The sequence below is a fragment of the Lactuca sativa genome, chromosome 5 (assembly GCF_002870075.4).
Source record: "Lactuca sativa cultivar Salinas chromosome 5, Lsat_Salinas_v11, whole genome shotgun sequence".
NCBI classification, from domain to species: Eukaryota; Viridiplantae; Streptophyta; class Magnoliopsida; order Asterales; family Asteraceae; genus Lactuca; species Lactuca sativa.
In genome coordinates this window covers 98,284,837-98,309,674 of record NC_056627.2, presented here as the reverse complement: position 1 = coordinate 98,309,674, position 24,838 = coordinate 98,284,837, and the positions used below count along the sequence as shown (strand labels likewise).

At 36.1% G+C, this 24,838-nt stretch overlaps 1 protein-coding gene across 26 annotated transcripts; it reads left to right on the top strand.

The window, feature by feature from the left end:
* Positions 1-10,701: 10,701 nt before the first annotated feature.
* LOC111880186 (calcium-transporting ATPase 8, plasma membrane-type) lies at positions 10,702-15,620 on the top strand. 26 transcript variants are annotated; one of them, XR_008224334.1, is made up of 11 exons: positions 10,704-11,315; positions 11,443-11,708; positions 12,642-12,936; positions 13,018-13,078; positions 13,602-13,696; positions 13,787-14,040; positions 14,141-14,191; positions 14,496-14,538; positions 14,619-14,720; positions 14,903-15,038; positions 15,353-15,620. XR_008224334.1 is itself a non-coding variant. In XM_052764266.1 (8 exons), the coding sequence occupies exons 4-8, from the start codon at positions 13,025-13,027 to the stop codon at positions 15,593-15,595; spliced, it is 549 nt and encodes a 182-aa protein (XP_052620226.1). In that variant the 5' UTR covers positions 10,702-11,315; positions 11,443-11,708; positions 12,642-12,922; positions 13,018-13,024; the 3' UTR covers positions 15,596-15,620. The 26 variants fall into 26 exon arrangements, 5 of the variants coding, with proteins under 5 accessions (XP_052620226.1, XP_052620225.1, XP_052620224.1 ...); XR_008224335.1 differs by having other exon boundaries at positions 13,597-13,696; XR_008224325.1 differs by having other exon boundaries at positions 13,018-13,696; positions 13,787-13,896; positions 13,963-14,040.
* Positions 15,621-24,838: the final 9,218 nt, after the last annotated feature.

Sequence of the window (24,838 nt, the reverse complement as noted above, 5' to 3'; positions counted from 1 at the left end):
AAAATGTCTCTTTTATAAGTATACTAAGTCTTTACAAATATATGTTTTTTTAAATATAACAATAACGTTGTTGTTAAATTTGATATAATAATTTATATACTAAATTGATATAGTATATTGATTATTTTGGAATTATACGATAATATATACATCTATTAAAACTGAATAATCTCAATCGTTTGAATGACTTCTACCGACAAGTTACACATGAATAAAATTAAACATAATATATGGTTTAATGTTATTTATAGTTGTTTGTTATTGTTAATTAATTTTTTAAAATTTATTTTCTTAACGTTTTAATTTCTATCATTATAATTATTTAAAACATCAAACATTGTTTTTTGATTTTAAACGTAAAAATATAATTATTTATATAGAGTTTCTTTTAACTATTATTATTGTAAGTTATTTTAAGCTACTTATTTGAAAACTTTTAATGATTATAAAAATATCTTTAGGAAATACTTTAGTTAAATAGAGATTACAATTTAGTTTTTGCATTTATCACTACAATTTATCATTTTTAATTATTTACAAAATATTCTTTGGTTTTTTAAGTGGAACTGAAATTTATATTTAAAATGACAATGTAATGTTATATTTAAATTAACAATTTAAGTATTTTGTTCAAATTGTTTAGAACTTGTAGCTTTAAACTGGTAATGGTTTATATACAACAACATTTTAAATCTAATTGTAACACCGTGAAATTCAAAATAATTTTTCGCATAATATAAAAACATTTTCATTTAATTTAAAACAAAATATCAAGTTAAAACTCCAATCCATATCATACAAAATCCCAAGATCACATATCATAAAAAAAATCCCATGCGTGTGTACAGATCAAGTCGGCGCCTTCACACGGTCATCACTAGTACCTGAAACAACAACACTAACACTGTAAGCACAAGGCTTAGTGAGTTCCTCAAAATACCACACAAAACACATATTAGCCACTCGAGGCTATAACTTTGTGGGTCTGTAGACCCTACTCTGTGAACCCACTGGTTCAAACTCTGGGAACCTTCCGGTTCCAACTCTATAAACATGCATAGCATAAATCACATAGAAATAATGCAGTACAACACATAACATACATATGGCATACAAATACTCTATCACCTAACTCTGATTACCTACTCAAGGTAAAGTATAGTGAGAAGACTCACCTTGTATGTCTCGATAACTCGCGAATCCTGGAAATCACTCGTGCTCGATCCTCCGAGCTTTAATCCTCCTATAACATCGTATATCTCTAATTAACACTTTTACCACTAAGGTTGACTACCCCTATCAAGTCAACACTGGTCAACTCTGGTCAACAGTCAACGGTCAACTTTGACTGGACTCGGCGAGTGCACTATGGTGACTCGGCGAGTCTATACGTGTTCACTGACTCCCTAGGATCCTCTCCTGACACGTCGAGTACACCCCCAACTCGACGAGTCCCACCTGGCATGAATCGTGGGGCCACCACGACTCAACTCGCCGAGTCTCAAGAACAACTCGGCGAGTTCCAGCTCGACTCAGTCCACCTGTCAACCCTCTTTAACTCTCCCTGACTCACTGAGTCCACCCTTAACTCGGCAAGACCACTCGCTGAGTGGTTAAGGACAATCTTCATGCTACTCGCCGAGTCTGGTCTTTGGACTCGGCGAGTCCATGTCATGCATCAACTCAATCTCGTTTCTGAGGTCAGATCCGCTCCATCAACTCATAGATCTGGCCCTCCCAAGCTCATTCATCACGTAAAGTCACAGTCTTGGCTACCATGCAACGCCTACAAGGCTTCTTTTGAAGGAATGACCTCTAAAATGGCAACCTAAGCTTCCAACTCAAAAGGGAAGACATAAAGCATGGCATTTGGGACTCTCTGGACCTAATAAGGTCCAGATCTAGGTACCATATCCCCATGGGACCTCTCACACTCCAAATACAAAGCAAACAAGGCATGAAGAAACCCTAGATTTGACCATAACAACAAAAACACGAGAATAAGCTCTGAATGATACCTCAAGAAGCTTCCTCTGACGAAATGGAAGTAGATCCAAGCTTCCCAACTCTTCTAGCTTGCCTTTCCCCTTCCTTTCTTGCAAACACACACAAAATTGGTGAATAATGGCCTCTTATCTCACTCACAAGAACTCTCAGCCGTTTTGGTGCTCTCAAGGTCAAGGTAGCCGCAATGAAGGGCCATAAGGTCCTTTAAATAGGGCTTAGGACCAGGAAATTAGGGTTTCATTAAACAGCGCAGACTCGTCGAGTCTATCCCTTGGACTCGCCGAGTCCAGGCGCGAACCCGCGTCCAGAACCGCGATCCTACTCGGCGAGTTTGAGCTCCAACTCGCCGAGTCCCCTCGCAAAACACCAAAAATACATGAATAAAAGATACCTGGAAATCCGGGCTGTTACACTAATAAAATAAGTATAAAATGTTAAAAGTTATAAACATAACTTTATAAGTAGAAGTAAAGATATTGTTTTAAAATTGAAATTTAGTTTATTTATGATTACACTTTAGTTTTGATATTTATTTAACATTATTAACCAACTTATAGTCATTATTAGAAAGGCACTATAATTTATCACTTTTAACTATTAACAAAAATATTTTTTAAGTTCTTTAAGTTAAACTAAAATTTATATTTAAGTTGACCATGTAATGTTATATTTAAATTATTAATTTAAGTATTTTATACAAATTGTTCTAAAATTGTATCTTTAAAATGATAATGGTTTACATCCAACAATATATTAAAACTAATAAATTAAGTATAATATGTTAAAAGTTAAAAACATAACTTTATAAGTACAAGTAAAGATATTATTTTAATATTGAAATTTAGTTTATATATGATTACACTTTAGGTTTGATATTTATTTAACCTTATTAACCAACTTATAATTATTATTAGAAAGAAACTGAAAAGTCATGGGAGTTTCAAATGAATGTGGTAAAAGGAAAAATGCATGGGAGTTTCAAATGAATGTGGTGAAAGGAAAAATGTTCCTTTATAATATAGTATGATATGATATATTAAATATAATTGAATTCAATTGAATTCACAACCTCAAGAGCATACACAAAAGTGGGCCCAATAATTTTGACTTCTTCACCGTGGCGCTCAAGTAATACCAAAAATCTCAACCAACCCATAAAATTTTTCCTTATGCAAATGCTAGGTATGAGAATGTCGAAAATGGCTTCTTAATGAGGATTCAAAGTTTCTTCGGTTTGAAGCATTCGAGGAAATCCCAATCATGTAGCCACTCACAACAATCAAATGGGCAAACATTTATCGACATCAACAATGAGTCGGGTGACCTTGAAGCAGAATAAACTCTACATCGACAAGCAAAAAAACGACTTCTGGTTTAGGTTAAAAATTATGGGGGCACATGGTATCGATCATTTTACAGATAAATTTGACTGATACGTGATATGTCCAACTCCAAGAGCAGAAGGTAGAGATCATGGAGCCAACCAAAAAAGAGTACAAAGAAATGCAACTTGGAAACAAACAAAAAAACGATTTGGAAATTTAAAAGACGAAAATAGAAGATTATCAGAGGAAGATCTAAAAATATTTCTTGCAGTCAACCACTGCATCCAAAAAAATATAGAAATATCTAATTTTCTTTTTTTAATGTCCACCATTTGTTTTTCTATGTTTGTTTTAGTTTGATTTTTTTTTCTTTTTCTTATTTTAATTTAGTCTATGTAATGTTTTAATTTTAATGAAAAGAGGTTGTAATATGTTGGCATGCAATGGACTAGGACATAATGTAGTGTGACAAAAATTGCTTATTTGTCTCACCCAAAAAGGTGGAAAAAATCCTAATTTCAAAACTTTCATCAATGCAAAAGACGTAAATGCCCTTCTTAACTTTAAAAAGCTATACCATTATGTAAGATAATAATGGTGTACTTAAGTCTACAAAACATACAAAAAATCTAACCTTCATCTACTAATAGACAACTTTTATTGTTTTCTCTTCAAATTTATACAATAAACCAGTGGAGCTCTTGTCCTCCCAATTTGAAACTTGTGAATCAAACTATAAAAGTAAGCAATGCCAATCAGAAAGCTCAATGAAAATGGAAAATACACTGTTATTTACTTAACGGAAAATGAAAGTGCATTGTTATTTACTTGACGTACTTAATGGAATCAGGTTTCAGTTTGGTAAGTTATATATGGGTGTTTCTTTTTAGTTTAAGGAATAAAGGACTTAACAGAGAAACGAGGTTTTCCCCATTAAATAGTACTTTTTACAAACTTTACTCACATTTATTTTGGGATTTAATGCAACAAATAGCAATGTTGATTTATTTATTGGCTGCTAAAGCATCCTAGTTTGATTCTTTTCTATTATAACAATGTATTTTCAATTTCTTTCTTATTAAGGCATTGTAATTTGTAAACTTTACTTTCGTATATGTCTGTTCCCAAAAATCTTAATGATGTATATCATATTCCTATCTATATAAATATATCCATAAGGGTAGACGGAGTCGTATGCGGTTTGGGCCATGGGATAGGGTGGTATTTGGAATACCATCGGGAAACCTTACCTGAACAAGCGGCTTCACCGGGTTCAACATTTTAATGCACTTTTGATTGTATGAACCAATAACTTTGACTATATTTGTTGACCGACCATTTTAATGCATGCAGAGATCCCTTTGAAAGCATTGATTCATTTACCTACCTACTTTAATTGTATAGGTTAGCTTTATATATATATATATATATATATATATATATATATATATATATATATATATATATATATATATATATATATATTTAAGTTTGTATAGAATTTATATAAGGGATAATGACTTGAAAGGGTAACAAACTTTCAATTTTGTTCACATTTAGTCACTAAAATTTTTTCATTCTCTATTTGCATTGAACTATTGAAAATATTCACCTTTTACCCTTATGACCGGTAACAACCGGTCATAAGGGTAAAATGTGAATAGTTTCAATAGTTCAGTGGCAAATAGATAAGGAAAAAAAGTTTAGTGACAAAATGTGAACAAAGTCGAAAGTTCGTTTCCTTCTAAAATAATTCAATGACTAAATGTGAACAAACTTCCTCTTGTATTATGTTTTCGCAAATTAATTATTTTTGTTAAATTCTAGCAACATTTGTTGATGAAGAAATTTATGAAATAAAAAAACAAAACCCCAAAAAATATATTAAAAAAACGAAAAACCGAAACCGAAATAAAAAACCAATGGTTTGGTATTTTCCAAAATAAAAAATCAAAATTTCCAATCTGATTTTGGTTTAACAAAAAAATGAATCATTCTCACCCATAGCTATTAAGAAATTGTGTTTCATGGTCAAAGATTACGTTGTATTCGGAAGAAAAAAAAATTAAAAACCTTATTTTTTTAAAATAGTTATTTAAATTTGAATTGTTTGTTTCTAAAACCTTTTAAAATTATGAGTGACTTTTTTGAAAGAAATAAAAATAGCGTCGTTTTAATTGTTGATATATAGCTATTTTTTTCAAAAATATATATTTTTGTAAATGTAATATGGAATGGGTGGTTTAAGCGCAACACTTCATAAAACATGTTAACGGTTTTACTTAACTCTATATGTCTAGTTAAATAATCATAAATTTCAATAATTATTCAAACTTTTTAAGAAATACAATCTCAAATATTAATCAATTGTCCGGGTAAATTAAAAATGTCTAAATTCTAAACAACTTGACTTTTATTTTCGATATCCTTTTTAATAGTAAATATACTAATATGATGTATGTCAATACATGGAGGATAACAATATATATAATATATCAATGTATGTATGTATTTTTTTTATAAACAATGTATATGGTTTAATGTATGTCAATTTATATGTTGCATAATTTTATAACACAAAATTCATACATATAATATTAGGATAATTTTTATACATATAATATTGCATAATTTTATAAGATAAAACTTATACATATAATGTTGGTTTCGTTTTTCGATTTTTATACCTTTTTTCGGAGGTTTTTTCATAGATTTCTTCATCAACAAATGTCGTTAAAATTTAACAAAAATACATAATTTTCTAAACCATTAATACAAGAGGAAAGTTTGTTCACATTTAGTTATTGAATTTTTCTGAGAGGGAAACAAACTTTTAACTTTGTTCACACTTAGTCACTAAACTTTTTTTCAATATCTATTTGCCACTGAACTATTGAAAGGGTTCACATTTTACCCTTATGAGGTGTAAGATCCTGGAAACGAATCTTACTAGTGATCAAACAATCAAGAAAACAAGAACTGGAGAAGAAGCAGAAGAATTGAAACAAGCTTGCACACGCTTTATAACTTGAAAACATCGTGTACAACTCGTTTACAGTGACCGTGAACTCTTCTAGTATCAACAACTAACAATGACCAAGACCAACCCTTTATATAGGAGACACGATCCGTAAACAGGGTTTACGGCCGTAAACACAAACTCCAGCCGTAAGTACACATAACACCCTAAAAATATACCAAATAACTCAAAAGACCTTCAAACAAAGTAAAGCCTAGACCAAACCACTAACTGAGCCCTTCAATCTCCCCCTTGGTTTGGGGCTAGCTTGAATTAGTCTTTGTCGACAAGAAGCACATCTGATCTGCCCATCACCCCATTCCACATCTTCTTGTTGATAATTTCAACAACCATAGATGTATATTCTTTAGCAGCCACTTCAAAATTTTCTTCTGCAACTTTGATCTGATGAAGATTCAATTGATGGATATCCCATTTCCCAAACTGAAGCAGGTCTCTTCTGTCATATAGACGAATGCATCCATCTTTAAGTCTAATGACAGCGGAGGCTGTAGATTCATCAAATACCCAGTAGAGCATGGAGATTAAAGATCCATCTAGATAGTTTTGAAGCACATGAATCTGCTTAACTTGATGGGTAGCAGGCCACATCACAGTTTGAAGTGGAAGACCAGTCTTGGGATCAATCACATCGGGATATTTCTTGATAATCGAATCTGCAGTATTCATTGATGGAAAGCCTTTCTTCACTTGATCTTCTAAAAAGAGTTTGAAGTGAGTTGCCATTAGATCTTGTGAGGGATTTGCAAAAGGAGCATTAGATAACTTTGAGAGATCAACCCAGGTCCAGGAATGGAAGTCATGAAAATATTTATAAAGTTCTGTGTTGCCACTCTTCCGTCTCACGATCCACATATTTAAAGTGTCATGAAAGCCCCAAGAGACAATCCCGAACCTATCACCGTATATATCTCTAAAACGTTTTTCTTCGAGATCTGTAACAGTGATTTTAGGTTGATCCCCAGGAGCATTTTGATCCAAGCTCCTCTTAAACAAAAGTTGTCCTTTCTGAGCAGATTCAGCCAATTTAGCACGTTTCAAAGCAACAACATTCGGTGCTTGAACTGGCTCCTCTTCAAATCGACCCACAACACGAGATGTTCGAGTAGATGATGGAACAATGGGGTGAGCTTGAGTGTGTAGATTAATCCTTGACTCGTCAGCAGATGTCTTGAACTTGTCACCAAGTTCTTCTTCCAGCTTTTTCTTCAAATCAAAATAGCTTGAAGTGACGAGATTAAAGTGAGTTTGGAGATCAGAAATCTGTTTAGTCTTTAAGGTTCGGTCCTCTTCAGGATCAGAAACTTGAGTCTTTAGCTTGGCATTTTCACTCAACAGATCACTTACTTGTATGTCGAGCTCAATTTTCTTTTGATCAAGGATATTTATTTTCTTCTGAAGCTCATCAATGGAGGGATTATCTGCTCCTGAGTGACCTTCTCTAAAAGAAACTCCTTTAGCTCTAGGAGAAGGCACTGAACTTTGTTCCTGAGCCAAATGCATGGCGAGCCTCACAGAGGCAGTGTCATGATCTGGCCTGGGAGGAGAAAATCCTGTAGTAACTGAAGAGCCGCCAGCTTCAAATATGGTGGTAGGTCCTTCAGAAATAGGTTCCGATGAGACAATAGCAGGAGTGATTATTGGTGGTGTTGAAAGGCCTGAAGATAAATTTGGAATAAGAATTCCCTGTCTAGGGTCACGTCTCCTTCTTTTCAAGGGTGGTTGGGTGGTCTGAGTAGTTACATAATCACTATCAATTGGCTCAGTAGTACGAGGAACAGTATCAAGGGGAGGAAACCCTAAAACTGTCTCCATTGGAATGGAAGCTCCAACCATTTATTTGGATGCAGGAGGAGTAGATTCGAGAACATCATCGGCGTCCCGTATCTCCGTTGTAGGATGAGCAACATCATGGATACTGTCAAGTAGCGAATCAAGGTTTTCATTCGACAAAGATCTTCATTGCTTCCAAAATTTAACGGAATTTCATCCTTATTGTATCCAGAGAGATCAAGATCTTCGTACAAATCAGTTTCAAACACATTCTCCGTAGTCCCTTCTCTGTAATCACTTTGAACTTGAACGGACGTCATGACATGCTCTTCTACCACAAAAGCATTAGGAACTATTGTTTCTTCTCTTTCTTTGTGAACTGACATGGTAATAACATCATCTTCTGAAACCACCCGCTCAGAAGACGCAGGATCAGATGATGCTTTATCAGAAGATCCATGAGACTCAGAACCTTTGTTCAGTTCAGCAAACTTTCCAAATTTCTCAAGCGGAAACTTTCCCTGGAAGACAACCTTTCCCTTGCGACTTTGCTTGATTAGCCCAACCGTGTGAGGACCAAGAGACTTCATATCTAGTGTTTCTCCTTCTTTAACTAACTCAGGGAACTGTAAATCAACAAACATCTGGATGAACCTGGGATACATCAAAAATGTGTCCCTTGTTGTTGCATTGATGTTCACCATGAATTAATTCGTCCAAGATAAACTACAAGAAATTGATGTCTATCCCTGCAGCAAGTGAAACAATGGCTCCAGTATTCCTCAGTGAGATCTCGTCAGCACCAGATCTTCTTCCAGAAATACAGCTCACAAAGACATGAGCCAGAAATCTCTGGTACGGTGGCAGAAGCTTCTTCACGGTAGGAGGAAAGTTTCCTTCATAACCCATCCTTTTAAGAACCTTTTGGGCGTCTTCAATCCCAATCTCAGTAGGAAAACTAAGTTGATCATTAATCAGCAAAGCCTCTCGGATGAATTGTTCAGTTATTTCAATCTTGTGTCCCTTCACGTTTGCTTCAACAGTAACAGCTCCATTATCATCTCTTTTCATCTTGGCAATCATCCAGAATTCCCTGATGATGCTCTGATAAACGACAGGATTCACTGTGATAGCAGAAGCCAAACAACATTCCCTCAGCCTGTGGATCATTGACTTGAACTCTCCATGCGCAACAGGAGGATCTGCCAGTACAATAGCCAAATTGTGCATGTCCGCAAATTTCAGGTTAGCCATTTGATCTGCACTAAAACAAACCAAGTAAGAAAACAAGGAAATATGAACAATTAAGATTTATGTTTTTCTTATTTAATCAATTTAATTTTGGCCCCAAAAATAATTTTTGACCAAATGGAGTTTACGGTCAAATTAGGGTTTACGGCCGTAAACCCGTGGCCATAAGCTCATGGCCGCAAACGGAGTTTACAGCCGTAAGCTCCAACCGTAAGCTCCGAAAATCAATTTCTCTTCGATTGAAGCCCCAAAACCCGTCAATTTGATGATATAAACACATATTCTGGGTCGATTTTTGCATACCTTTGTGATGTACCAAACAATTTCACAAAAAAACGAAAAAAATTTCGAGGATGAGAAAGAGTGTGAGGAGTTTACGGCCGGAAATTGAAAAGTGAAGAGTGAGACTTGATTTCGGCTGTAAACCCACCTTATATACATTGTTCGATTTTAGTTGTTATCCATAATTACAACTAAAATTAACATAAAATAAAAATAAAATAAAAATAATTTCTAAAATTTAAAAAATTAAAAATTTTAAAATTTTAAAATTTGACAATTATAAAAATAAAATAAAGAATAAAAATAAAAGCAGACTAAACTTATCTCAACAATTCCTGAATATAATTTTGTGACATGGGATCAAAGTTGTTAGACAGCCTTAATCCACTTGTCGGTACCTTTATCTTCATGTCTTTGTCTGGTCAATCGTTGGTATTGTGGTCCACTTAAACACGAAAAATTTGTGATAAACTTGGACAATCTAAGAATGATAAGACATTTTGACCCTATATTCTTAGATAAATTTCTTAGGGACCATTTAGCTGACGACGACCAAAGATATTGTTGTCCACCTAAATTGAACAGCGAGATCTACAGACAATCTGTAAGTGTTCAATTTTTAATTGTACTAGAATATGTTTCCCGCTTCCTGATATGCTCCAGTAATCAAGGACTTCTAGAATACTCCTTACATCGGGTGAGCAGACAATTATTAAGAAAGAAGATAGATTTAGAATGCATATGCTATGCACCCAGGTCAGATCTCTTCCAATCACGCAGAGGGTGAAATATATAACTAACTGACACTACAAGAAAAAGACCCTTTTACGACGCGCAAAATACGACGCTCTTTGATTTATGTTACGCATTAGAGAGCGACATTAAAAAAGTGTCATCTCTTCAAAAATTTTAAGGATTTAGGTCGCGCATTATTGAGTGCCCTTAAATTAGTGTCTCATGTAAAAATATTAAAAAAACGGAAGGCACTTGTGCGTCTTCTGTGAATGTTGTTTTATATTTTTTTTAAGAAACGCGCGTCTCGGAGGGAAAATGAAATCCCCAAATTTTTTAAACCCCCACCTTCTTCTCCCTCGTCTCCACCCCTCATCCACATCCACTACCTCCAATCCTCATTGCCTCTTCTAGCCTCAAACTGTGGCGATGCACCTTCCTTCTCGAAGAATGCTTCATTTACCACCATTGTCCGATTATGTGAGCCCAAGGAATTGACGTAGACGAAGAAAATTATAGATCAATCGCTTCACATCATGTTTAAGGTTAAGGTTTTGAGATTTCTTCCAAATCGACCTCACACTAAATGGTTCGATCTCCTCTCTTTTTAGATTGTTCCCTCAACTGATGCCTCCACCTTCTACCATCGATGTTGATCTTTGAATTAGCAACAAGAAGCCCTAGGGCCTCCGCCTTCACCCACGTTCTCACAGTCGATCGTGAATCGGTTTTCAGTTTCTTCCAAGATTCAGCCAATACAGAGGTAGAGGTATGTTTCGATTTCGTATCAAAAGCCTTCACCTTCAGGTGGAACAAAAACCTAGGGATCAATTCGATTAATCAGTAGCAAAAGTCAGACGTAATCTCAAAACTTGGCATGGAAAGAGTCTTGAAATCCACTTCAGGTAAGTTATTCAACATGGATTGTCTATCTCCTGCTTCTTCTCTCAAATTAATAGCAGGCGGAAAAAGAACTCTGATAATGATATATGGTGCTTTCTTGATTCTCATCCAAATTGTGTTTTCTTGCAGGTTCGTTCATTAAGTTGCTACTCTCATCGACACACAATTAAATAAGTACCAGCCAAATATGCTACAATAGAGGATGGTTTCGTGGGTTCTTTCACCTTTACACCAACGATGGTGGAGCTAGAGAGAGAGCTTATGGTGTGTAAAATAAAACATTCTTACACTAGGGGATTCAAATAAATAGCATAACCCAAACCCTTTATGGTAATTGGGAGCCAATCAGGGCCAAACGCAACCCTCAGACCACTTTTGCTCTTAAGAAACCTACGGTACGTACAAATTTTCTTTTCTTCCTCTTCCTTTTCTTATCGGTATTCTTTCTCCTCCCTTCCTCTCCTTTGGTCGCCGTTGTTGCCTACTTCGACCAGCCCTACCCTTCCGTTTTCCCCAACCTAGGAGCATCTGTCGACGACTTCTCTGCTTCATCTGTTCAACAGATCGTCGATCATTGCCTCTACGATACCATCAACTACTCCAGACCTATGAACAACATGTCTAAATCTCGCGTCTACGCGGATGTCAACGTTGTTCGCCCTATGGAATACTAGGATTATGAAGCACTTACTGTTCAGTGGGGGCAACCTAACTAAACCCTAGATTTTACTTTAATTTCTGTGATTTATCTCATGATATGAATTAATAGACAAAATACTTTGATTTATGTATTGCTACTTGGCTTAATTTGATTCAAATTTGTTTCAAATTGTGATTGTTCTCTTGTGTAATTTTGTATCTACTAACCCTGATGGTATTTTGTTTGTTTCAAAATAAAAAAATCAAAACATGGGAAGCTTTTGCAAAAGTGGTATGTTATGTATTTTGTACAATTAAATATTTTCATAGTAATTTTACAATGTAAATACCAAGAAGGGTTAGTAAATTATAAAAAGCAATAGAAATGGCTGAGTAAATCATAAAAATCTTCCAAATTCATAACAATGTAAAAATCTATTCAGAGATGAAACTCATGGATTATTGAGCTTCCAAGAGTGATTTTTGTTCTCAAACTCATCCATGTGGTGATTTAGTTCGAGCAATCTACAAATATGAATCATGAATGTAAATGCTTAATCCAGATTTGTAATATTGAAAGTTGACTCTATATATTGATTATGAAGACTATTGAAGTTCTTGATAATAACAATTATGTTGTCATAAAGTCAATAACATAATTTAGATCTTAAATGCTTCTGGACATGCAGGTCGGACAATTGGTAACCGTGCGGGTGTAATCGGATTTTTGTACACTGGTATGGAGAGCGGGATGGTTAAGGCTAGGGATGCAGATGATATTATTAACAGCGTGGTGGCTGGATTAGCGATCGGAGCGCTTTACAAGGCGGAGACTGTTACCAGAGCTATTGGTGGAATAGCTGTGGGATTAGCCATGACAGGGAAGCAGATTTTGAAGAGATACATACCAATCTGAGCTTGATCTGTATTCAATTTCATCTTTACGTTTTTCTACATTGGTGGAATAGCGGTGGGATTAGACATGTCTGTTTACCCTTTTGATCTTTACGTTTTTCTACATTTGGTATATTGTGCTAATTTTCCTTCGCTCCTTTTTGGGAACAGATGGTGTATGTTTTGCTTATATACAACAAGAAAGAGAAATATAAGTGACTTGAAGCATCAGGTATCTTTTCTTACAAATTCATATTATCTCACTAATAGAAAAAACAGTGATCTAATATGGTTGAATATATACATATAATACAGATGATGAACCGTATTAGAGGGGAGTATTAGATTAAGCAACCTAATAGAGTATGGTTATTTAACCGTACTCTATATCCCATTCTAGCCATAAATCAAAACTTCAGAAACACAATCTAATACGGTGGTTATTTAACCGTACTATATTACACATACTTAACTACAATCTAATACAATCACATATGCATATAACCATACTATATTACACATACAACAGTACTATATTACACCTACAACCGTACTATATTGCACATACATAACTAAAATCTAATACAATCACACTATATATGATTGATTCCCTATCAGGTGATCACCTACTAACATACAATGGCATACTAAGATCCTTACTTTTAGTGTTCCATCAGGTGATCACCTACACTGCTAGAAAACAGGAAAGTTTTCTACTCTAATGAAATAAGTACATGTCTTTAACACTAGAGCAGGGTTCCATCATCTCCAATTTGGCTGCAATACGTCCAACATAACCTTCCACAACATTGTTGAGATAAACAAAAGGTGTGTTTCCGATCAACTGCAGGTATAAACAAAGATCTGTTTGTTAATACCTTGGGAAAAATAGCTGACATACGATCCAAAAACTTACTTCTGTAATATCCACAAACTGCAGTTCCTCCAAAAGACACAATGTTTGTAACCATGAGAGAGAGAGAGAGAGAGAGAGTGTGTGTGTGTGTGTGTGTGTGTGTGTGTGTCATACATCTTATGATAAGCGACCAGGTAATATGTTTCTCATTTCTTGTGATTTCCGTTTTTGCCCTTGTTTACATTTCATTCATAAACCAGGTTCCATCTTATTGGATTTTCATTTCTGGTTACTCTCTTTCTATTGATGAATCAAGTATGACTGGTGAGAGTCACACTGTAAGTTTTCATAAATTTATGTTGATTACATTGTGTTTTATTTCGATTCTCTAGTTTTCAAGGGTAGATAATGTAACTTTTAAAAAAAATGATGGAACAGGTTGATTTAATGGTTGGGTGCAAGGTGGCTGATGGCTGTAGTACTATGATGGTAAGACTTAATCATTCTAATCCCATGCAAAAATACATAAAAAAAAGTCTTTTTGACCTCTTTTTCCAAAAGACAAAAAAATAGCTTCTGATTTTGTAGTATGTATCTTCTGCATATATATTTTAATTTAGTTTCATTTTCAACTTTGTAATTCTTGAGGTGTCTATAGGTAGCTATTGTTTATGTTGCAGTGCCCGAAGGGCTTCCATTAGTTGTCACTTCAACATAAGCTGTCCATTTTCTATAAACCATTTCTTTAATATGAGTTTTGGATGACTAAAATGTTAATTATATATAATTACAGGCTTCCATACTCAATGAGAAAAATGATGTCTGACAAAGCATTGGTATATTGATATTTTGTTCTCATTGACTTGTATAGTTGTATGTTTTTTGTTATATGTTTTTGGTAATTTTGTATGTGCAGATTAGGCTATCTGCCTGTGAAATGATGGGTTCTGCAACTACAATTTGTCGTGATAAAACTGGAACCTTGAATTTGAATTTGTGGGATATTTTTCTTTTCTTGGTAACTTCATGATTCTTGCATATTTTATTATTTTATTCTAGTATTAAGTGCCAATCTTCTGTTCATATATTAGATAGTTAGAGGGAATCTCCTTTCGTTTCTTTTCTCTTTATTTTGACATCCAAGAAGTAAAAATCCTTCATTCTTTTACCTTATTTATCTCATGTTTTTGCTTCATTCAGATGACTGGTCGAGGCTTATATTTGTGGGAAGAAAAATGATCCACCAAATGACACGTCAGCATTACCTCCAAAGATTGTATCTCTTCTTGTTGAAAGTGTAGCTCACAATACAACAAGCAGTGTATTTTCCCCTGAGGTAGGTATTTTGAATATGTACCTTACGAGATCACCAATCCTCTTCTATACCTTTTTTTTTCTTGGTGTTAGTGATCTTTAATCAATTATGAAAAAAGAAAATTCACTGTCAATGTTGGTTTGGTGCTTAATTAATATGGAGGCATAAATGTTGAGGTTTCTGGATCTCCAAGAGAGAAGGCCATACTTCAATGGGGGGGGGGGGGGGGGGGTTAAGGTTAGTTAGTTCTTGGTTGATATGTTGGGGATAGAATCTTGTTTTGTATCCTTGATTTTATTTTTAGGTGATGCTCATCATTTCTGTAATTATTGCAGCTTGGAATGAATTTTGATGTCGTGAGGTCAGAGTGTTCAATTATTTATGCATCCCCATTCAACTCAGAGAAAAAACAAGGTGGTGTTGCAGTCAAACGGATAATTGTATGGAAGCAGTCTCTCTACCTTCTCCTTTCCGAAAATAGTTTGTGCTTTATGTATTTTGTTATTTGGATTAGGAAGATTTGTTTTTCTAGTTTGACTCATGTTAATAAAATAACATTTAAATGTGATTTATTTTGAATATTAGTACAATTATTTCATGAAATGGATTGTTTTGTTATATAAGTATTTTATTTTGCATTACGAGACTTTTAAATGTGTTATTTAATTTGAAAATTAGTAAATCTATAAATAATATTTTTTTTAACATTTAAAATTATGATACGCAAAAATGTGTGTCATCTACATTTATGACATGGCCTTTCTTGACAGGGGCTTTCTTGATACGCATTGTGTGTCATTAACATGCGCATCGTAAGGTTACGACACACGAATGCGTGTCGTCTTCCTTTATGATAGGGCCTTCCTTGATACGCATTGCGTGTCGTAATTGCGTGTCCTAAATGAGCGTCGTAAATGCGCGTCGTCTCTCTTTATGACATGGCCTTCCTTGACGCGCATTTGCGCGTCGTCTGAGCCTTTTACGACGCGCAATGAGCATCATAAAAGGCTGTTTTTCTAGTAGTGTGACGTTTTAGAGGGATTAAGAAGAAGAATGATGCATATACTGTGTACCAAGTCGGATTGTCAGTCACACAAAGGAGACAGTATATGGCTAACAGATAGAAAGAATTGCATAGATAGAAGATGCAAAGAGATAGAGTTGCATATGTTACAGTCCATGTTGGATCTCTCGATCGCGCAGAGGAGGCAACATATGATTGACAGACAGAAAGAAAGAAAATAATCTTCTACAGACCTAATTTATCGGAATTCCCCAGTCACCCCATCAATACCGGAATTAAGGACAAAATCCGCACATCGAGGAAAAGTTAATCCACAGTTCTAGGTACGAGTTCTTTTAATGTGACCAGTAGATTCCCATGTATATCTCCCTGCTCAACTTATTCAAGCGTCGTATTGTCAGGCGAAACGGATCTAACTAGGTCAAGATTTGTCAAGTATTTAAATTCTTTAAGTTCAACTCTGCCTAGTCAAGTCCATTTAGAATTCTTCGTGCCTACCAGCGCATCGAACACAGAGCCTAGACAATACAGTTTTGGTACGTTATGCATATTTAGATTTCCTGTTATCACTTGATGATATCACTTCCTGTCACAACACCTACAAACAAAACTATTAGCAACATATTTTGTATTTCTGAAATTTTTAATGTTTTTGGATTTTTTGTATTTTTAAATCTTTTGTTTGGTTTTTGTTTATTTCTCCCCCTAAATTTGTGCATGGATGAGAATGAAATAGAAATGCGCAAATTTAAACTAACTTAAGACAAAAATTAATCCTCAAAACGAATCATTTTCAAAAAGCCCACAAGCACATCGAATCGAGCTTTGTTAAAAGGCTTTGGGAATAGATCCGCCACATTATTAGCAATGGGAACCTGTTCCATCCGGATAAGCGAACGCTAATAACAATCTCTGATAAAATGAATTTTGATATCAATGTGCTTGGTTTTGGAATGTTGGACAGGATTTTTAGCAATCTGAATGGCAGTCTCATTATCACAATAGATAGGGGTTTCTAGATAATTCAAACCATAATCCAACAGCTGATGTTGGATCCAGATAACTTGAGAACAACAAGTAGAGGCAGCAACATATTTCGCTTATGCTGTTGAGGTTGAAACGATGTGTTGTTTCTTGCACTGCCACGACACTAGCCTATTTCCAAGGAATTGGCACCCCCCCTGATGTAGATTTCCTGTCAAGCTCACAGCCTCCATAATTACTGTCAGCAAATGCATATAAATCAAATTCCGAATTTTTCGGGTACCAAAGACCCAATTTTGGGCTGCCTTTGATGTACCGAAAAATTCTTTTGATAGTAATAGGATGTGAAAGTTTAGGATTAGCCTGATAACGTGCGCATTGACGAACTGCAAACATGATGTCTAGACGGCTTGCAGTTAGATACATCAACGATCCGATCATCGATCTGTAGTGTGTCTAATCTACGGATTCTCCATCGGTATCTGAAGTCAGCAGGGGTCTTTCGGCCATAGGTGTCGATGCAGGTTTTGCGTCTTGAAACCCGAACTTCTTAAGAATATCCTCCACATACTTAGCTCGATGGAGCAGGATTCTGGTTGACTTTTGTTGGACCTGAAGCCCCAGAAACATGGTCATTTCTCCCAACGAACTCATCTCGAACCGCTTTTTCGTAACACCTTCAAACTCTTTGCATAGTTGTGGACTGGTAGACCCGAAGATAATGTCGTCAACATAGATTTGAACTAGAATCTGATCATTACCAACATGCTTGATGAATAAAGTTTGATCGATAGTTCCACGAGAGCATCCATGCTCGAGCAACTGCTTTGTGAGAGTCGCATACCACGCTCGAGGAGCTTGATGTAACCCATACAACGCCTTGTCTAACTTGTAGACATGATTAGGAAACTTCGAGTTAACGAACCCAGGGGGCTGATCAACATAGATTTTTTCCTTCACCTTTCCATACAAGAAATTTGTCTTGACATCCATTTGGTAAACAGTGAAGTTCATGTAGGAGGCATATGCAAGGAAGATACGAATAGCTTCCAAGCGAGCCACTGGAGCATAAACCTCAGTATAATCAATACCCTCGATCTGTCTAAACCCGCGAACCACCAATCTTGCTTTATTACGCACTATAACTCCAGAATCATCCTGCTTGTTTCAATAGACCCAGCGTGTGTCAAGAGACTTGTTGCCTTTTGGTAACTCAACCAATGTCCAAACCCCGAGCTTTTCAAATTGATTCAGCTCTTCATGCATAGCATCTACCCAGTTGGGCTCATTCAAAGTCATTTCAACGTTCTTAGGCTCTCTTTGAGAGATAAAGCAAGAATAAAGACATGTATTGACATCTCCAGTCTGACTTCTGGTTCTAACTCTGTCGGCCAGCTGACCAATGATGTTTTCGATCGGATGATCGCATTGAATTCTTGAAGGTATTACCTGGCTGATATCCTTGATTGAAACGGGAAAATTGTGAATGTTGAATACTCCATCATTTGTTGATTGTTCCACATTAGATAAATTTGCTACAAACTCATTAGCAATTTCTTCAGGAAAGAGTAGTTCCATAAAAGTTGGAGTAACAGCGGAAGCATCTCTAGACATAACTTCTCTTTCAACAAGAGTAAGAGGTGTAGCATCAACATCTGGAGTATCATCTTGAACTTGAGATTCTTGACTACCAAGTGGAACAGATGACTCCCACTTAGGTGGTGAAGAGGATACCGTTGGAGGTCTGTAACAACTTCTTCGTCTTCTTCTTCAGAAACAATCTTCGAAGCAGAGGAAGACCCAGATGAACCATCTGAAGACACATTTATGGATTTGAAGAGTGATGTGTAATCAAATGACCAATCAGGGCCCACTCGAGCATCCGTCTCATTCTCCTCCAACCAGCGCACGTCGAAGGATTCTACAATCTGCTTTGTCTTCTTATTGTAAACCCTATATGCGGTGCGTGCAGCATACCCTACGAAGTAACAATCATCGGCTTTGGCATTAAACTTTGGGTTGGACTCCAGGTGAAGAAGGTTGCAAGGGCAGCCAAATACACGGAAGTGACTGACTGAAGGCTTATGACCATATAGAATCTCGTACAGTCTTCATCTGAGCTTTGTTGATTAAAACATGATTCTAAACATAGCAAGCAGTGTTAATCGCCTCAGCCTAAAAGAAAACAGGTAACTTGGAGTCACATAGCATCGTCCTTGCAGCGTCTTTTAATGTTCTATTTCTCCGCTCAGCAACACCATTTTGTTGAGGTGTGTGAACAGAATTGTATTGACGTAGAATTCCCTTTTCTACGTAAACATGATCAAGAACAACATTCTTGAATTCTGTTCCATTATCAGTGCGAAGCGCCTTCACCCGGTTGTTGGTTTGGTTCTCAATCAACACGATGAACTTCTTTATCAGATCAGCAACCCCATCTTTGTTGGATAAGAAGAAAACCCACGTAAAACGAGAGAAATCATCGATCACAACCAGACAATACGATTTTCTGTTGATGCTTTGGACGTTGACCGAACCAAATAAGTCCATGTGTAATAATTGGAGCACCTGACTGATTGAGTTGACCTGTTTTGGCAGGTGTGGTTTTCTATAATGCTTTCCCTGGGCACATGACACACACTTCTCAAAAGTTATAAAATCTCTGACAAGTAGACCACATGCCATCTCATTCTTCGCAAGACGATTCAGATTCTTAGTGTTAGCATGACCGAGTCGTCGATGCCACATCATTGCATTTTGTTCTGAGACCTTTAAGAAGAAGCAGGTGACTTGTTCGGGAATGTTACTATTGATGTCAATTATATAAGCATTACTATCCCGATTTGATTTGACTAGAATCCACTCTTTTGGGATGACAATGCCTAGCTTTAGAATCATGCACTCTTTGTCAATAAAATGCGTTGAATACCCTTTGTCACAAATTTGAGAAACACTCAACAAACTGTGTTTTAACTCAGGAGCGAAATTGACGTTCTCGAAACTCAGCATTCCATTTGTAACGGTTCCTCTCTGAGTGATTTTCCCACCTTCTCCGCCCACAAAGGAAACATACCCCCCGTTAAAAGATTGAATGTTGCTTAATTAGGAGATGTCTCCTGTTATATGCCGGGAGCAGCCGTTGTCGACATACCAAGGTCTGACGACATTCCTCCGCAACTGTCCCTACAAAATGAGCGGGATCATTTAGATTTGGGAACCCAGGTCATCAGTTTCCTGGGTTGACCCTTCACTTTTTCTGATTGATCTTTTAAACTCTTCAAATTTGAATCATCATTTTTAACCTTTTCAAAGGATGTTGATGATTGATTGGAAGTTAATTTGGGCATCCAATGATATTTGGGTTTCTTAATAGTCACAGGTGGTTTTGAAATAGGTTTCTTATCAGTTTGCATTGAGCATCTGGATGTTCTACCAGAAATGGTTGAAGATCAAGAACTGCTCTTTGACGAAACCGATCTTGGCCGAGCCTTGTTCGGTTTTGGCAAACTGTTTGTGACTTTGTTATGAAAAACCCTTTTATTCTTTTGAAAAACTGCCCTTTTTCTACTTCGATCATCCTTCCAATCATCATTCTAAGAACGATTTCTTGAGTACTTTCTAGTTAAAGACCTCCCTCTAGATTCGTTCTCTCCTCTTGGTGACATATAATGTACAAAAATCCTATTTGGACAATTCCTAGCTATATGACCACCAATACCACAATTAAAACAAATCTGTTTATTATTAGTAAAACTGGTACTGCCTTTCTCAGATTTATTTCCTTGACTGACACCCTTACTTTTCCCACAAGAACATGTGCAAGAAACAGGTTGTGAAATAAGTGAGGGTGCATCAGATGGTGTGACTTGTGGAATTGGTGTATTTTCATCAGAAGCATCACAAACATCAGGATTATCAAATAACTCAACAAACATGTCAAAAAAGTTTAACTCAGCATGAGTTGATGCAGAAGTATCACAAAAAGTATCATCATTTTTAACATCAGAAACAATAAGTTTTTCATTTGAAACAGAAACATCAGGTTCAGACTCAAGTTTATTATCAGAAACAGATACTTCATCTTCGTGATTTGACTGATCTAAGGATTGATCTGCATGGGAAGTAGAAATGTTAGTACTTTCAACATTAATAAATCCTCCTGAAACAAAACCAGTTGGTTTGCCATAAACCATAAATGGTTCGTTGGCAATCTCCTCTTTAGTCAAAGGGTTATACTGATATGTATGATTAAAAGGAGGAGGTACATTATCGTATCCTAAACCCTTTTGCTGGTTTCATTTAAACTGCAGGCAATGGTCAATCATGTTGGCAACTACCTTGCTTCACACATTAAACTTTTTAAAATCAAAATTTGCAGATTCAAATTTGTTTCTTAATGTGTCAAGCTCAATAATTAACTCAACATTCTGTCTCTTGATATAGTCATAATTTTCACATTTGTTACTGTAGTCTTCCTGAAGTCTCCTAAAGTCCTTAATTTTTGTTTCTAACTAGGCCTTTAGAGGTTTTTGTCCTTTTCTAAGTTGATAGCCTTCATATCTAAGGTCATCTACTTCTCTACGTAATGATTCTATTTCCTCACGAAGAATTTTAACATAATCGGCACATACCTAAGAACAAGAAGGTAGACTTACCTCACTTTTATTGGGTTCGGAAGTAGAAGATACCATCAGTAAAAACTGCAGCTCCATCATCTTTTCTTCAGGATCAACTGCAACATTCTCCACGGGAGCATCATCAATGATTTGGGCTAGGTGAGCATTTTTAGGTCCTGAAATATTCAGAGCCTAAATTTGGTCCTCCCAGTCAAAAGACTGAGCAACCATAGCAGTCTCACCATTGACCGCAGCATTTCCACGATTGTTTCCCACCGTAACCATCGTCCTGTCATTGTTCAACCTACGATCCGGTTTCGGGCACTCACGAGCAAAATGACCTGCCTCGTGACAATTATAGCATCGCAGATTTCCCTTGTTGAACCCCACCTTCTTGTTGGCATTCATTCCCCAATTATTCTTCCCTGTCTTTTTAGCAAACTACTCTGCCCTGAATACTGTCATAGCTATTTGCCATGTGATATCCATCTCTTCCACATCTTCTGGATGAATCTGATCCAGATCAGCAAATGATAGTTGAGGTGGAAGCTCTCTAGATACAAAAGCATTATAGCAGTTAACAAGCCCAGTGGAAAAATCAAGATTTTCATCACTTTCCTTAGAATTTGAGGAAGAGGCCACAATAGGTACATTGGAGGAGGGAGCATCTTGTGGAGTAACTGATGATTGGCTTTGTGAGTGAGGCATGGATGAAGCAGCATTGAAAGTTTGAATATGAGGTTGTTGAACAGCAAATGCTTGACCTAAGGAAGAGATGAGTGACAAAAGGGCATTGTTAGAATAAATTCCGATATTTGCAGTCAAATATGAATTCACATGGTTAATTTCTCGTTGTTTATCATCAATATCACAAGCTTTGATGATCGCTATTGTTTCAGCGAGAGTAAGACGATTCAAATCCTTGGTCTTCTTAATAACAACTACATGCATATCCCATGACTTTGGAAGAGCATTCAATAGCTTTTTATTTATCTCGGACTTGGTCAAGAAGATCCCAGATATGTTCATCTCAGTAGTGAGAGTTGTGAATCGTTGCGGCTGTGCCTCCATGGTTTCTCTGAGAATGTAGTTGAACATGTTGAATTTCTGGCGCAACATATCCTGGAGGCTTTCCTTCATGTCTTCATTTCCTTCATACACCTCAATCAAGGCTTCCCACAACGCTTTAGCTGAAGTATACTCTCTGAAACCTTGATCTATATCAAGAGATAAAGCCATGGTCAGAGTGGCCAAAGCCCTTTCCTGTTCCTCAACTTTCTCAAAATCTTCATCTGTATAGTTCTCAACTGCTTTGTCAACTAGTTGTCCTGCAACAGTGGTGGTAATTCGGACAGGACCCTTGATGATGCTTCGCCAAACCTTGAAGTCTTTCATTTTTATGTACTTCTCAATCCGGTATTTTCCATTCATGAAAACCATCTGCAAACAACAGTCTTGGAATACACGTGGTTGTACCCATGACAGAATCCAGTTCATGATGATGAGTTTGACTTTGAGAATCCATTTTTGTTTTTTTTTTAAGTCAAAAATTAAAATCAGAAAAATGTCAAAATGAGTTTCCGGTCAGAAGGTTTATGGTCGTAAACTTAGTTTACGGTCGGGTTTCCGGTTACGTGTTTACGGTCAAACTGTTTCCGGTCAATGAAGATACACTGTTTCCGGTCTATGAAGGTGCTCTGTTTACGGTCCAAGAACACAGTTTACGGTCTTTGGATATTCTTGAGTTTACAGCTGTAAACTGGGTTTACGGTCGTAATCACTTGGCAGTAAACTCTCAGAAATTCACGAAAATACGAATTTAGAGCAAATTTGATCCCTTTTAGCAGCAAAAGTACCAAACACAATCTCGAACAGTGATGAATGCGAACTTAATTGGCCAAAAACTTGATTGAATGATGCTTTGACACCGGTTCTGCTCTGATACCAATTGTAAGGTCCTGGAAACGGATCTTACCAATGATCAAATAATCAAACAATCAAGAGAACAAGAATTGGAGAAGAAGAAGAATTGAAACAAGCTTGCGCACGCTTTATAACTGGAAAACGTCGGGTACAACTCGTTTACAGTGACCGTGAACTCTTCTAGTATCAACAACTAACAATGACCGAGACCAACCCTTTATATAGGAGACACGGGCTGTAAACAGGGCTTACGGCCGTAAACACAAACTCCAGCCGTAAATACACATAATACCCTAGAAATATACCAAATTACTCAAAAGAACTTCAAACAAAGTAAAGCCTAGACCAAAACACTAACTGAGCCCTTCATAAGGGTAAAATGTGAACAGTTTCAATAGTTCAGTGGCAAACAGAGAATGAAAAAAAAGTTTAGTGACTAAATGTGAACAAAGTCGAAAGTTTGTTATCATTTCAAGTCATTATCCCTTTATATAATAGAATACTTAAATTTCACTTAATTTTAGTTTTTTTTTTTCGAAAATTTTTATAATTCGATCAATTTCACGAATCTACCACGAACTTTGATATGACCTTACTGATCTCACTGAACATGTCTATATTCCAACTCTGGATAATAACTAGTTAATTTTAATTGTCGTTTTTGGATTTAAATTGTGTTGTCTTTTTTAAGTCTATTGTTTGATGAGAAATATCATGGAATAGGACCCAATTGTTCATTTTATCTTAATGGTGAACACTACAAATGTGGTTACTATCTTGCGAATGGAATATATCCATCATGGGTTGTATTTGTGAAAGCATATCCATATCTAATAATCGAAAAAAAGATACGGTTCAAGGCGTCACAAGAATCAGCAAGAAATGACGTAGAATGTGCTTTTTGGTCCTTAAAGGACGCTGGGATAGATTAAAAATGTCTGCACGAGCAATGACGTTGAAGAAAACAAAAAATATAATGTACGTTTATATTATACTACACAATATGATATTGAAAGATGAGGGTGATGTGATATCTCCTGTGTATCAGCCCGAACCCCACCGACGAAGTTGATGAGCAAGAAATAATACATGAATTGCGCAATGCTGAAACCCACCACCAACTTCGATCCGATCTTACTAATCACATTGAACATGTCTACATTCCAACTCTAGATAATAACTAGTTAATTTCAGTTGTCGTTTTAGGATTTAAATTATGTTGTCTTTTTTTAAGTGTATTCTTTTAATTATCGTGTTTTATAATTATCGTGTAT